At 47.2% G+C, this 16,758-nt stretch overlaps 1 protein-coding gene across 3 annotated transcripts in view; it reads right to left on the reverse strand.

The window, feature by feature from the left end:
• The window catches only part of LOC144784230 (uncharacterized), a 1,557,451-nt gene that overhangs the window by 1,189,805 nt on the left and 350,888 nt on the right, over positions 1-16,758 (reverse strand). For all 3 annotated transcript variants that reach the window (XM_078662879.1, XM_078662880.1, XM_078662881.1), the window contains one exon: positions 15,639-15,791. In XM_078662879.1, the coding sequence (XP_078519005.1) occupies positions 15,639-15,791 (153 nt within the window). The remainder of the gene's footprint in view (positions 1-15,638; positions 15,792-16,758) is intronic.

The raw sequence follows: 16,758 nt of genomic DNA on the forward strand, positions 1-16,758 counted from the left end.
GATTAGTAGCAGAAGCAGGGTGGCCAGATGAAAAACGCAGTGCCCTGTTCTATCGGGGGTTGCGTGACGACCTCAAAGTTGCTTTGTCCCAGGTAGTAGATCCGCCGGACAGTTGTCCGGAGCTTATTGATTTAGTCGTAAAACTGGACCACCGTATACACAAGAGAAAGAGGGCGCTCAGAGTACAGGCCTTACGTGAATCAAAAAAGAACAGAAATTGAGAAACCCTTAGATGAGGCAGAACTGATGCAGATAGGGACAATAAAGGGTCCGTTAAGCTCAGAGGAAAGGCAAAGGCGAAGAGATAATAAGCTATGTCTTTATTGTGGTAAAACTGGCCATTTTCTGAGAACTTGTCCCATCAAACCTACTCAACCTAAGAAAGAGGGAAACTAGAGAGCCCAACACCTCGTAAGACTGGGGTTTCAGGTAGTTCCGATTTAATAGTCTCTTCCCTTGATATAAAGTCGGATCTGCCGAGTCATTTCTTTGTGCCTGCCCGCTTAACTTATGGTAATCGAACTGTCGGAGTCCACATTATGTTGGATTCTGGTGCGACGGGTAATTTTATGGACAAGACTTGGGCAGATCAACACTTCATAGAACTAAATCCTAAAGATGTTTCGGAAAGGGTCACTACAATAGACAGCAGCCTGTTAAAATCAGGACCCATTACCCATGAAACTGCAAGACTACACTTAGAACTATTACAAGGACATCAAGAACACTTAACGTTTGATCTTATACAGTCCCTTCAGTTTCCTGTTTTACTTGGACTGCCCTGGCTTCGCACACATAACCCTCGTGTAGACTGGATTAAGAACACCCTAGAGTTCAAATCAGAGATCTGTAAGGAACATATGGTAGGGGTCATGTGTGAAAAGGAGGCCAACAACATGTTAATCCCCTTTGGAATGTCTGCATTGCCTTCGGAGTATTCGGATTATCAGGTTATTTTTGACGAGAGGTGGAAGCCATGAGTCTCCCACCTCATAGACCATACGATTGTCGCATTGATCTCCAGGCCGGGGCAAAAATACCATGTAGCAGAGTATATTCACTCACGGAGAAAGAGAACCTGTATTTACGAGAGTATCTCGATAACATGCTCAGGATTGGATTTATTCGACTCTCTCGTTCTCCCGCCTCTTCTTCTCTCTTCTTTACACCGAAGAGAGAGGGAGGTTTGAGGTGCTGCATTGATTACAGGGCTTTGAATGGAGTTACCATTAAGAACAGATACCCTCTTCCTTTGATTTCCTCCCTCCTTGACGGAGTAAAGAATGCCACCGTTTTCACCAAATTAGATCTAAGAGGGGCATACCATCTGGTGAGAGTCCGGGAGGGAGACGAGTGGAAGACGGCATTTTGTACCAAATATGGTCTATATGAGTATCTTGTGATGCCGTTTGGGCTCTGTAACGCCCCTGCAGCATTTCAGTACTTCATCAATGAGGTGTTATGAGAGTTCTTGGATGACTGTGTCATCGCGTACATTGATGATTTACTCATATTCTCTCCCTCCATAGAAGACCATAAGGGACATGTTCGAAAGGTATTGCAGAGGCTGAATGACAATAACCTCTATTGCAAATTAGAGAAGTGTTTGTTTCATGTCTCTGAGGTAGCGTTTCTTGGTTTCATTTTGTCCTCTACCGGGTTACGTATGGATCCTCAAAAGGTGGAAGCAGTTCATAGAAGGCCTACCCCAAGGTGCGTAAAAGAGGTACAGAGACTTTTGGGGTTTGCTAACTTTTATCGTCGTTTTAGCGACGGTTTCTCAGAGGTAGTAGTCCCTATTACTGCTTTGCTAAAGAAAGGAGTCCCATTCCAATGGTCCCAAGCAGCGGACAAAGCATTCGCAGCTTTGAAGGCGGCGTTCACTCAAGCCCCTATCTTACGACATCCTAACCCACAGTATCCTTATCTGGTGGAAGCGGACGCTTCCGAAGTGGCAGTGGGAGGTGTGCTTTCCCAAGCAGATCCAGAGACAGGAATAAATCATCCGGTAGCTTTCTTTTCACGTAAACTCAGCCCAGCTGAGATAAATTACTGCATCGGAGACAAAGAATTACTGGCCATTAAGAAGGCCTTTGAAGAGTGGAGGCAGTATCTGTTGGGGGCTAATCATACGGTGACTGTGTTGACGGATCATCGCAACCTGCAGTTCCTGAAATCCGCTAGAGCACTGTCTATGAGACAGCTTAGATGGACCCAGTTCTTTAGTCAATATGATTTTATCATCATGTACAGGGCAGGTCGCAAGAATGGCAAAGCAGACGCTTTATCTCGGTTGGGTTATGATCCGGTAGAGGAGAATAAGGAACCACCTCCCATCATCTCCCTAGACAGATTCATTGGCAGTATCAGTTCAGAAGAAGAGTTCTTAGACAGAGTAAGGAGAGAACGGGGGTCAGATGAGATGGAGGAAATCACACGAACTCATGAGGCTATTAAGGTGGGTGAATTCTACTATGTTGATTGTGGACTGGTTCTTCCCTCTGCAGAACTACAAGGTGTAGCACTCGACTGGTGTCATTCCTATCAGCTAGCTGGACATCCGGGATACAAGAAGACCATAGAAACCTTGAGGAGGCATTTCTGGTGGCCCGAGATGGGAAAGGACACTAAGAGTTACATACAGACGTGTTACGTCTGTGCCCAGAGTGAGGACTCCCATCAAAACCCAGTGGGATTGCCACATCCCTTACCTACCCCTAAGAGTCCATGGCATACAGTTTCCTTAGACTTTATTGTGGAATTGCCCCTCACAGTCAAGGGTCACAACATGTTATTGGTTGTGGTTGACACTTTTACTAAATTGGCGCATTTCATACCATTGACAGGACTCCCCACCGCTAAAACATTAGCCGCAGTCTTTTTACAACAAGTGATTAGGTTACATGGGCTTCCTTCTGGTTTGTTTTTTTTTTGTTTTTTTTAAACCTTTATTGTGCATCAATAGCATACATATACGGGCCTACAACCACCTGGCAGGCCTCGAAAGCAATTATGAGCACATCCGTCAGCAATAAAACAACTCAGCAGTCCCCCTGTACGAAATACGACAGTATTTCCAAAACAGTACTTCAGTTTAACGTGACCATTGAGCTACAGGATTCGATATGGTTAATTTTACAATTGAAAATAAAAAGGATCAGGTGCAGTACAATCAACCGAGGACAGGGAGTGAGCAACGCCCACAACAGAATATCAACAGACCAAGTAATCATAATTGAGGTATCGGCGCTGAAATATACTTATCAGGATGAAAAACACATAATCACATTTCGCACCAGTCATCGCCCACCCCATGAACGCAAAGTTACCGTAATAATAAGTACAAAAAGCATAAAAGGCAAAAATGGCAAAAAGGCGCAATATCTAACCAACACGCTGACCCAAAAAGGAAGGGAAGATAAAGAAAACAAAGAAAAGGAAAAGAGAAGAGACAAAAAAGGCCCATAGGTACAGAAAAAGGACAAAACGAAAGAACCCCCCCCCTCCCCACCCTGCACCCCTGCAGAGGCTACGGCCTACCCCCCCCCCCTAGCAGCGTGCCTGTCGCCCACGAAGAATACCCGAAATTTAGTCACAGAAAAGAGAAGGAAAAGATATTTTATAAAACTGGAGGAGGGCCATCTGTACGGGCTCCCGGCCACACCCTCCCACAAAAAACACTCCTCCCCAAGACCTATAGTACACAACAGCAATCAATCAAGTCAGTCAGTAATGGGGAGAATTATCAAAATACTGTACAAAGAAGCGTATCAAAAATAACGCGCGCCCCCCATCCCCGCCAGCCACCTAAATGTCAACATTGAAGGGATACATCTCACCCTTGGCCAGTCCTTGCAAGTCCCATAAGGCACATCTGCCGATCGATTCTCATATCAGTCAGTAGAAAGAAACAAAGTATCCAAGCAAGGCCGAAGAGCAACATGAACATACAAGATGGACGTCGCTGGCCACCAACAAAGTCATCAGAACATACGGCCATCTTCCCTGAGACAGTCCCAGTACACGTAGTCCACATCGGAAACGCAAGGACAAGGACGGAAGAAGCAGGCACAGGAGACAGCCGTCGCTGTGACCAAGCATGGGGCGTCGGTAGCGGTGCAGAGTACGAAGCCGCCATCATCTGCTGTGAAGGGGGACCATCAGAATAGTCCAGGCCAACGGATAGCTGTCCATAATTCACCGCACAGTCCAATCTCACACGTACCCCTCCGGAAAGAGGGGCGGCCACGGACTCCCCTTCGGAAATAGTTTGGGGCAGATCCTTATGTACCAGGGGGCCGTCCGACCGTGAGTGTCCCAGCAGGAGCGTAACACCATCCAGCTTCCTCCCCAGCTCACGGGAGCTATGTTCCCAGGCAGATCGAAAGTCACCAATAGCAGCAAGGATATCGCCGCAGGACAGCGTAGTCTTTTTCTCCCATATCGCAGCGCCACTTGACTGTACATACTCCCCCCCCCTTGTTGTACCCCGGTAACCAGGATGGCAGTCTCCATCCCACCCAGGCGACAATCCGGTGTTTCCATCACAAACGGGGACTGGTAGTCGGTCAGAGGCGGATCAGCACGATGTGGCCGCTATTCAATTCGTGAAGACAATGAAGGCAGACTCCCAAGGAGAGATCTCCCGCAGCGATCGTCCTCGCCCCGATCAGCGCCAGCCGAAAATTCGGGAGTGGCCCGCGAAAACCGGGCCAAATCTTAAACAGCGTCGGAGCAGCTACAATATGTGCTCCGCAGGCATAGAATGTGCCCACCAGGCCAGCGCTTCGGGGGGTGCTACATCGCCACGATGCTTGTCAATTGAGGCGTCCGCGGCAACAATCTGACCGATGGCCACTGCGCACCAGTAGACCGACTCCGCCCCAGTACAGATGGCCGCTGTTGTTGCCTCTTCACCCAGCCATGTTCTGCAGCTTACGTCCCGGCTCAAGAGACTTTAGGGCCGCTGACTGCCGTCGCGGATTTCTCCGATTTTGGGGCCGGCAGGGATCTGGGGATCGCGCCATCAGTTTCAGCGCTCCTTCCCCAACACAGAATGCAGCGCGATGCCAGGATGATGTGCAGGATAGTCGTGCGGGGCTCGGAGGGTCACGGAGCCGGGAGCCTACGCCTCCGTCCCGATCGCCATCTTGGCTCCTCCTCCTTCCTTCTGTTTTAATAACAGACAGAGGCACCCAATTCGTTTCCAGATTCTGGCAAGGCCTGTGTGCTCTCTTATCCATTGATGTGAGGCTTTCATCCAGTCATCACCCCCAGACGGATGGACAGACAGAGAGGGTCAACCAATGCTTCGAGCAATACATCAAAAGTCAGGCATTACAGACATTAACGGAGTGGGATGAGTTGGTTTGGTTGGCAGAAATGGCGTATAACAACAGTCATCATGCATCTACGGACTTCACTCCCTTCTTCTGTACTTATAGGTATCATCCAAGACTCATCCCTAGTTTCTCCTCCAGGGTCCCTTCCACGTCCCTTTGCTCCACCCCAGCAGCCAGTGATCTCATACAAGAAATACAACGCAACCATGAGCTCGCACAACACAATTTGGAGCAGGCTAAGACCAGATACAAGAAGGGAGCTGATCTCCATAGACGTCGAGAGCCCCAGTATGTATAGGGAGACGAAGTAAGGCTATCATCCAAACACATAACCATGAAGGGAGCCTGTAAATTCAAACCACGATATATAGGCCGATATAAGATCTTGAAGGTCCTAAATTCTGTTGCCATGAAGCTAGACCTCCCCACATCCATGAAAATACATCCCGTATTCCACGTATCACTACTGAAACCTGTAGAACCTGGCACTAGGTTACCGGTTTCTCCTCCTCCTATAGACGTGGATGATTAATCAGAATATGAGGTAGAAGCTATCATAGACTCCAGGAGAGTCAGGAGAAGACTACAGTATCTCATTCATTGGAAAGGGTATGGGGTGGAGGAACGCACGTGGGAACCTGCTAGTCAGGTACATGCACCTAGGTTAGTAAAACTGTTCCACGGACAACACCCCAGCAAACCTAAACCAGTGGGGGGGTCCGTGGGGGGTGTACTGTCACACCTGCCAGTTCTCCGATGGGATTGCGCTGTCCATCAAAGATGGCCACCCTGAAACACGCATGCGCGAGGGGGACGGGCAAGAACCAAAAGCCTGACTTCCCCGCAACTCTGGGCTTCGCGTTCTAGTGTCTTAGTGTTTCCGATGTAACACGTCACTTCCGTTGAGCCGTTTCCGTTGTTCTGAGCCGTTCGTGCTACGGCATCCTCTACTCTCTGCTCTCTATCCTGATCCTGTTGTGGATTCATTCGCTTTCAGAGCAGCCCCTGGCTATTTTGGCGGATACACGTTCTTGTGCATCATTATCGCCTCCGTCCTCCTGAGTCCCCCATCGGAACTTCATCTACTCTCCAGTATTGGACGGAACCGATCTATGAATCTTTCTCCCTCCTGAGCCGGCTGTCTTCTCTCCGGTTCCGAGGGGGTCCTTCGCCTGGGTTTTGCGGTTCCGCCCGTCGGCCGGACATTTTTGTTCTTTCGGCCAGCTGGACTTGCGGAGCGTAGGCTTGGGATCTCTCTGAGGGATTGTGGGAGTTGTGGTCCGCCAGGACTTTTATCCCCTTTTTGTTTATTTGTTGGACTCCCTGGTGTCTTATTGGAGGCTGGCAATCGTTACAGTGCATGGGCATGAAGAACGGGTAAAGCGCTATTAGTGCCGCATTTCTTACTAATACCCTGCAAGCAAATTTGTGAATTCTTACATGAGTATTATTACATTTTCAGATAAGATATTGATCATTCACATTGCCTCAATCTTGACAGTCAGAACCCCTAATTTTTGCACTGCATGGTAAGAGATCAGTATTTACAGTTCTTGCATAACTCTTTAAGCAACTAAGAGGTATACCGTCCTTTCACTGTTATAGACAGGCGTCAGGTCTGCAAATCCTTTGCTGGTTCAGTATTGCGGCATAGGTCAATTCAACCTGTATACTTAAGAACCCTCTCACTGTCTTTTAGGTATGATAAGATCGTCTAGGGTTTCAATGATTGTTATCTATATGTTGTTGATTTGCATTAATCTAACCCATTCCTTTTAGTGCCTGTCTCCACCCTGAGGGATACCAGCCCGAAGAGTCCTGGTTTCTTCCCTGCCTTTCCTTGTTTTGTTTCCTCCTTTCCCTCCATACCACCATTGTGTTCTAGTGCTTGATAGACGCAACAGGTGCGGGGGGGGAAGGGTTGGTCTTGTCAGCGGTTCCTGGCACTCCTGTGGAAACGACGCTTGGATCCTTACACTAATACACTGGTTTGGTGGGTGACCGGGGGCATGGGTCCAGACAGGATACAGCAATTACGTGGCACATCCTTTACGTCACAGTAATGCTGCCCCTTCTTTCACACTAGACAACACACTAGAGCTAGTGCGCACCAAGGTTTGGCCGTATAGACTAATGGGTGAGGACAGCCTGGTGTGGTAATATGGCCGAGTCCCCTGCAGCGATAACACACTGTAGTTTGCAGCCCTGATGGCTACAGTTGGTTTGGTTAGTTTAGTCGGACACAGTTCTGGTGTTGGATCCTACATTGGGAAGTTTACGTGAGGTATTGGTAATTGGCTGGTACGTGCCGTGTCGGAGGGGTTGGATAGGGAAAACAACCTTTACAACGCAACTTTTACAACGCACTACCATTACAACGAAACTTTTACAACTCAACATCCATTACAAGGCATGCCATTACAACGCAACCATTACAACGCATGACACTACAACGCACACCACTACAACTCAGTGATTACAACGCATACCATTACAACGCATAACATTACCATCCAACACTTACCCTACTGTTGCACCCCCTGGAGTTAGAAAAATATTTTTTACCCCTACACTATCCAACATTTACCCTACTGTTTCACCCCCTGGAGTTAGAATAGTAATTTTTACCCCTACACTATCCAATACTTACCAAACATGCAATGTAATGTTATGCGTTGTAATGGTATGCGCTGTAAAGGTATTATGCGTTGTAATGGAATGCGTTGTTAATGTAGTTTTTAAAATTTCGTTGTAATGGAATGCGTTGTAATGGATGTTGCGTTGTAAAAAATGCGTTGTAAAGGTATGCATTGTAAAAGTGTGCGTTGTAACGTCATACATCCGCTCCAGGGTTGCATAACCTATTACTTGGAATGTCAGGGTGATGGGGTCGGTGCATAAGAGACATAGGATATATGCCCAGATTTGCAGGCAACAAATACAAATAGCATTTTTGCAGGAAACACACCTTACTAACGTGGAGGCGATAAAAGTACAGAAAAAATGGAGGGGGCAAGTATACAATATGTCATATTTGGCATTCGCACATGGGGTAGCTATTTGGATTAGGAGTGGCACCCCCTTCAAGGAACTGGCACGATGTGTAGACTCAGACGGTCGGTATGTCCTTTTATTAGGCACTCTAGATGGACAACATGTAGTACTGGGTAGTGTATATGCACCAAATACAGAGCAGGACAGATTTTTACAAAGATTAAATATGGTTCTGGCAGACTGGGTTGGTTACCCATGGGTAATGGGGGACAACTATAACGCAGTATTGGATACCAACCTTGACCGCTCACACCTCCCACTGTAGGGAACTATGGCAGCCCAGACAAGCCAAGGCGCTAGACTTATGGGCGTGTGGCTGGACATTAGGGGAAGCCTGGAGATCCGAACATGAATGTAACAGGGAATATTCATTCTACTCCCCACCCCACTCACTGTACACTCGCATAGATCATATTTTTTGCACCAGCGGACTCTTATCGCGAGTTACACAGGCCACTTATCTAGGGAAGACAATATCTGATCACAATTCGCTGGAACTTACACTGTCTTGGGGGCGCGTCCCCATGCTGGTCCCCACGTGGACTCTGAACCCACATACACTGGAAGACTCCATCTTTCGCAACACGTTAGCATCCACTATCAGTAATTACTTTAATGAAAACGCAAACACAGCATCCACAAGAATGGTCAAATGGAAGGCCTTCAAGATAGTGAATAGGGGGGCAGCAATACGCGTGATAGTGGGGGCAAGACAAACAGCCTACAGGGAGTTGCAATAGGTGGAAGAGACGCTTGGAGAATTGGAGGCTGTGGCTTTACACGACCCAGCCAGGTCAATGACACTGCAGTAGGCGCATATTAATTATGCTGATATACTGGAGCGACTCCGAACTATGACAACCAAGCGTACATACAAAAGTCACGTGCAGAGGCGAACAGAGTAGGTGCACTTTTAGCGCAAATAATACGGGATGGCCCACCCTGACCCCCAGTGCTCGAAGTCACGACGTCAAATAACGTGACCGTGAACACACAAACTGAGAATAATGTAGCTTTCTCTGCCTACTAAGAGACCCTTTATGATGCCCCCTGGACCCTGAGAATCAGGACATGGTTGACTTCTTATCTCGACTCCCCTTTCCTCAGTTAGCAGACTCAGACAGAGATGTGTTTGCAGCACCAGTCACTCGCACAGAAATAAAAGAAGCTAATACCGAATTGCCCCGCAATTAAACACCTGGTCTAGATGGGCTCCCAGCAGGCTCGGTTCTAGCGGGTGGGCCGGGTGGGCCAGGCTCACCCAAACAGGAGCCTGGCCCACCCAAACAGGAGCCTTGGCCCTCAGCAGTGAGGGCTGGAAGGCAGGCGTGCAACGGGCAGGTCGTGTGTGTCAGCCCGGGCCGTGACAGCTTTCCCGAGCGCACACACAGTTTTAGAGATTATCGCAGCCCCGCACCCGAGTACTTCACAGGTCTTCAAAGACCATTAACATGTTAACTGAGGCTTTGTTTATTTTTTCACCTCTTCATCTCGGCATGGCGAAAGGTGACAAATCCTTTCTTTGACACTGGTAACCTTTGGTAACCTTTGCCTACTGTCCTGCTGCATTGATATTTTTTTCTATGCAGCTCAGGAGAAAAGAAGTTTGTTTATTTCTAGTCACCTTTCCTAACCCCTGCAGTGGCTTTATCACATCAGGCTGTGACACAAAGTTTGACTAATGGAGTAGGTAAGAGAATGTGTTACTACATTTATTTTTAAAATCTGCACAGGCCCAGCAGGACACATACTTCGTGTGTGCTTCATTTAAACAGTTTCTATCATTATCATGGCCAATGCAGGACAAAAATAAGACAATACAAAATGCCCAGATAACGCTGGTGATTAATGATCCTGCTGGAGAGCATTCTTTTGTCTGTTAGTAGTTTTTAATTAGAACTTCCCCAGTCTCTCATTATTCTATTGTTGCTAAAATGAGTATGTTTGGACAGATATACATTTTTATCAATAAAGCTGACCCCCATGGAATACTCTCTAAATCCTAAGGTTGTGTTTCCCCACACCAAACCCTTTTAAAATATACTCCCCACCAGTATGGATGACATGTGATTCCTACACCTTGTAATCCTCATTGGCTTATGTGACATTCCCTATAGGCTGATTTACATACTTGTATGATTAATTGTCTCTGGATAATGTGTGTGTGATGTAAAGTACTGACACACACTACACTGATATGAGTAGTGCTGTACAACAAATGAAATGCATATGAGAGAGGGGCTAGGTAAAGATGAGGGGAACTGTTGGAGGGTGGCAGTGAGGGAATTCAGAGGAGGAGGTAGTGGGAGGGGCTACGGAGCGATGAGGGGCACTGGTGGAGGATGACAGTGAGGGAATCCGAGGAAGAGGTCATGGGGAGGAGGGGGAGCTAGGGAGAGATGAGGGGCACTGGTGGAGGGTGGTAGTGAGGGAGTCAGACGAGGTCATGAGTGGGAGGGGCTATGAGGGGCACTTGTGGCGTGAGGCTGTGAGGAAATCCGAGGAGGAGGTCAATAGGGGGGTCATGGAGGGATATGGGCACTGTTGGAAGGTGGCAGTAAAGGTATTTACGTAGAAAGAGGTTATTGGTGTGGCACCAAAAAAGACTTTTGCATCAGCGATAAAGCCGACCCTGTCATAGCAGTCGGGTCATAAGGGCTACTATGGAACATGCTTTAACCCCTTGGGCGCGGGCGCGATTCTGCTCCTGTGCGGCCATTTTGAAGAGTGGGCGGGTTCATGACGGCCCCCAGTCGTCATCAGCACACGCCCACCGTGATGCATGACGGCTGGGGGCCGTCATCAGCATGGAAGGGGTTAAAGTGCGTGCTACTTATATTTACTGCTATATTCAATGTTTTAAGTTTGAAGGTGATTTTTCTAATGTTTTCACCTGGCAAAATGAAAGTGGAGCCCGATGGTGCCTGATATGGGGCTGGGGCCCAAGGTCAGTTGTGAGATAAGGTGCACTGGAGAGGAGTAGTGGATATTCAAGCCTGTAAGGGAGTGTGTTGCAGAGTCTGGGGTCAGGTGGAGATAGTAATGAAGAGGGATTCTCCCTGAAGGCTCGCACAGAGGGAGCCCGAGAAGGGTCACTTGCCTGATACACCCACCTCATAAACCTCCTCTTCCCATCAAAGGAACATTACATGGAAAAAACACTTTTTGAGAGTGATAACATTTAGAAAGAGATTTGGAAAAGAGTGCGTTTTACTGGGCCTTGCAAGAGTAAGGAGAGATAAAGGAGAGCCCTGAAGCAGGCCTGCCCAGAAATATATGCGACAAATTGAGCCCTAGTGGCCCACCCAATTGCACCCTTGGCCCACCCAAATAAAAATTCCTGGAGCCGGGCCTGGCTCCCAGTTGAGTTTTATGCCACTTTTTCGACGCTGCTGATGCTGCACCTAGAAATACTGTACAGTATGGCCCTAGAAACCAGTCACCTTCCGGATACAACGATGCAGGCACTAATGACTTCTCTCCCGAAGCCCGGGAGGAGCCGAAGGACATTATGGGCTACCGCCCCTTATTAAATCGTTATTAAATACTGAGTATAAACTGCTCAGTAAAGTGCTAGCGCAACGATTGCTCCCTCTGTGACCCTGGTTAATCCATGTGGACGATGCGGTTTCGTACTGGCCCACAGCACATCCCTAAATATTAGAAGACTATACCACGTAATGGATACTGTTCCCGCCGAGCTGAGGGGAGTGGGCTGTATCTCACTAGACATGCGACAAGCATTTGACATGGTGGGGTGTTAGTAAATGCAAGCAACCACTAGTAGATTTGGCATCCCTCCGGAATATCTTAAATGGGTCCAACTGTTATGCACTCGACCGACGGCAAGGGCTCGGACTGGTAGTTACATTTCCCACGCATACCCAGTACGTAGAGGCAAGAAGCAAAGATGCCCTTTGTCCCCAATATTATTTGTGTTAGCTTTGGAGCCCCTAGCACTACACTTACGCAAGGGACCAATAGACTGGGGCATCCCAACAAGAAGTGGCATGCAAGCGCTGTCGCTATATGCAAATTACATCATTGTCTATGTTAAGGATCTGCAGGAGAACCTGGCACCTATAGCTAACACTTTTGCCCACTTGGAGAGGGTATCGGGTCTAACGGTGAATGCAAATAAATCTTACACGCATTTTTTTCAAGACGACCAACAGATCCAAGATATAATGTTTGGTGTCCAGACACTCCAGATAGCGCAGCACACCTTTAAATATCTTGGGATTCAGATCTATAGGTCTTTTCCGAAAGGTACTAAAGACCTGGTTATTTCCTTAGATGTTTGTCGGAGTGTGCCTTTTCTGCCTGCATATTGCTCTGCTGTTAGCGCCTTGACGCCCTTGGGCTAAGTTAGCGCTCTATACGTTTAATATTCATTCATTCATAGGTCTGATCTAGACCTACTTGAAGTCAATTTACAAAAGGTGATGTCCTCCTTGCGATCACAGATTACGTTTTGGACATCTCTCCCACTCACAGTAGCGGCCCGATAGCAATATCCAAAATGGCGATGCTTCCTCGCGTACTGTGCTACGTTGTTAATCTACCCTTCATGATCCCTACACACTATTTCACAATGCTCAATACACTACTGATGATATGGGGGAAGGGCCATAGGAGGGTTGGACTAACGAAACTACAGATCCCAACAGATCAGGGTGGTCTTTGGGCACCGGACTTCCGGGCATATTACTTTGCCATTCAGCTGCAATGGTTGTCATACTGGCTGGCACGTTGCAACCTCCATGAAATAGGCTGTGACGTCTCCAGAATCTCAAGATGCAGACTACAGACCCTACTGTTGCCACCTGTGCCGGTTCCATCTGATGCGCCACTGCTGCTTCGAATTGTTTTCACGTATTGAAAGCTGGCAAAGCAGTATACACAGCATACAGTGCCATATGCCCCGAACATACCGCTGTAGGGTATACCCACTCCCAATGGCAGAGTTATGACTCCTAGCATACGCCTGTGGGAGGAGGTGGGGGTAACGACGATGGGAACGCTGTTCTGCGACAGAGTATTGCTTAGCCATAGGGACTTTGCACATGAGCAAGGGCTCCCAGAGTCGCTGTTCCTACTGCACGCACATGTAACGCGATGGATCAGAAAACACTGGGCTCCGGATAATGTAGAACCACCAACACACAAGCTGGTGCATGCCCTACACCTGATGGGTAATGGAAGACACTTAATTAGGTGGCAGTACTGAGGCATATGTACGCATGCTGCGATATCACTCACACCATTAAGGGGTAAATGGGAGCGGGAACTAGGAAAATAACTTGAAGACAAGGACTGGGACGGAACGCTAGCCTACCCTAATAAAGTATCCAGGACCACGAGATTTAAATGTATACAATACATGGTATTGCAGAGGGCGTACCTCACGCCGCATAGGTTACATGAGATGTAACCAGGAGTGTCTGCGCAATGCCCCAGGTGCATAGAACCAGATGCAACTCTGATACATATGATACGGTTGTGCCCAAATCTCTCAGGGTACTGGATGCGAATAATTAGAGACATTAACAAGTGGTTGGGGGAAGATGGCTAGGCTCGCTGGAAAGTTGCTTGCTGGGGGTTTACCGCAGACCAAAGACCCCAAACATACAAGTGAGATTTGCTGATTTATCATTGCTGGTAGCGAACGGGCTCATAAGGAGATGATGGAAGTCACCTACCCGCCCCCAATATACAAGTCTGGCGGGAGGATGTCATTAGCGGGGGAGGGCCGAGAGTGATTCTCTACACAGAGAGGAGTACAGGGGGCTGCGGAAGTCACCAATATCCTTGGAATGGAACGCAATGCTGGAAACTTTTAAGGCACTTGATACACAACTAGATTAGGGATAATCCCTTTCCCCATTTGTACATGGCACACCACGAGGGAACTGAATGTATGATACAGGTGCGTAGGGATTTATAGTGTGTACCTGCCAAAAGAAACAGATAATGGGTGCAGCTGCGGAAGGGCACGCTGCCTGAAGGTACCTGAACGGACCCCATTTCTGCTCTGACATTCAGAAATGTATTTCTTAGTCTTAACCCATCCCAGAGTGCCCAAAACATAGGAAGTGAGCTCAATGTACCACTGACATAGCAATCTAAGTACTAGGGGGTGGGGTGGGAGTAAGAGTTTTATTGCCATAGGATGAGAAAGCTAAATATTTAACAGATGCACCATCCTACAGGCACCATAAAACTGCTGGACAGAAGCATCATGCAGGCTTACTTGAACAAGGGCAGAGAAAAGCATACTGATGATGTAGAGCATCCAGGGACTTGACTGTCGATTTCTCTCTCAAGTAAATAAACCCTAAAACCTGTAATTGGTGGTAGCTGGTAACAGACTCAAGGGCAGATGAAACCTCATAGGTGAAGGTCAAAAGTTTCAAAACACATCCGTTTGATAAGCTAATCTTAAAAACAATCTCTTGACAATGCAGCAACACATAATTTACATTAACCACAGTTTTGAAACCATTATGTTTGAAATAAACCAAAACCCACAAACCTAATTCACATTAACATGACCTTACCACTAACCGTATTTCAAAACCATGTTATAAAGTGTAAGCCTAACCCAAATCCTGACCACAATCTTCATAAACATGACCCGAGGCCTACCACCAACGCATGTCCTCCAGCTACCCTGAATGCAGTACTGTGTTCTCCCAATGCCTTGATTTAAATTTCAAACTAAAATGTGAAAGTTTTGGTTTTTTTCAGTTTTATTTTTTACTCTTTTTTACCAAACGCTCCATATTGCCCATGGATAATGCACACCACAAAGATAAAGGTCCACCGTTCAATTGGACTGGTTTTGCAAGTTTGGTCGATCTAGAATGGCCTCAGCGATGTAGCTTAGAGTGACCTACTAGCTGCTAAGGACTTCTTCTTGCACTAGGAAGCAAAACATCTTGTAGTACAAAACCCTGTTTAACATATTATTCTTTAAAACTCTGCTCACGCTCACTGTAACAACTTGGGAAGGAAAACTCCATTCATTGTTAATATAACATTTGTCTATAAATCTACAAACTGTGTAACATTATTAATTTCATACATCTAAATTATTATTCCTTTACTGATATCTGAATAAAATGATCTGGGGGGACAACAACCATATCATTTAGCTAAAGTGACAATAAAGGAAGAATTCCCCCATTGGGTCTATTACACGCACATCTATCTCATACCAGACTATAGTGCTGTACTCACCATCAGTAAACAATAGTTAGCAGCTGCCGTTTGAACTTTGCCCCCTAACCTCTGAGCCATCTGAGATGCAGTATCATGCTTCGAAGCACTAAGGGTCTTTTCTTGTAACATTTTACGATCATCTGCAATTCTTTTCAACACCATTTCGTGGTCCTGGAAGATGAACAAGAGCAAAATGATAAACACAGTCCTGTCAAACACACAAAACAGCAATAATAAAATGGTAATTAAAGCAGGATGCACGACATAGAACGATGCTGCAAGGGTTTCAAGAACCATGTCCATACAATTACCTACTGAGCATACCCAGAAATATCCTCCCTCTCATCCCTTCAGAAACTGGTTTTGCAGAAAGGTGAGACCCACCATCAATTCCCTCTTCTTCAACATCCTAAATGATTCAACAGATTGCCTTGTTGTGGTCCAGATACCGCAATCAGAATTAAAAATCACAAACAGGGAGCGTGACCAAGATGGCCAACATGGCGGTCACACATTAGCACTGCTCCGCTGCAACTCCCTTTTATAAGTTTAAGTTTACCATTTGTATAGCGCACTACTCACCCAGAGGGTCTCAAGGCACTTGAGGGAGGGGGGTACTTTACTTATCGAATATCCAAGTTTTTAGTTGTTTTCTGAAGGAGAGGTGGTTCTGTGTGAGGCGGAGGTGGGTGGGGAGAGAATTCCAGGTTTTGGCCGCTAAGTAGGAGAAGGATCTTCCCCCCCATGGTGGATCTATGGATGCGCGAAATCACGGCGAGGGCTTGATTGGATGATCGTAGTTGGCGGGTGGGGGTGTAAAAGGACAGGCGCGTGTTGAGGCATTCGGGTCCTAGGTCGTAGAGGGCTTTGTGTGCGTGGGTGAGGAGACGGAACGTTATTCTCTTGTTGAAAGGGAGCCAGTGGAGGTCTTTCAGGTGACCGCAAATGTGAGCTTGGCGGGGGATGTCTAGTATGAGTCTGGCTGAGGCGTTTTGGATGCGTTGGAGTTTTTTCTGTAGTTTGGCTGTGGTTCCGGCGTAAAGGGTGTTTCCGTAGTCCAGTCGGCTTGTGACCAGAGCGTGGGTGACCGTCTTTCTTGTTTCGGTGGGGATCCAACGGAAGATTTTTTGGAGCATGC

This window comes from Lissotriton helveticus, chromosome 10, assembly GCF_964261635.1.
Source record: "Lissotriton helveticus chromosome 10, aLisHel1.1, whole genome shotgun sequence".
Classification (NCBI taxonomy): Eukaryota; Metazoa; Chordata; class Amphibia; order Caudata; family Salamandridae; genus Lissotriton; species Lissotriton helveticus.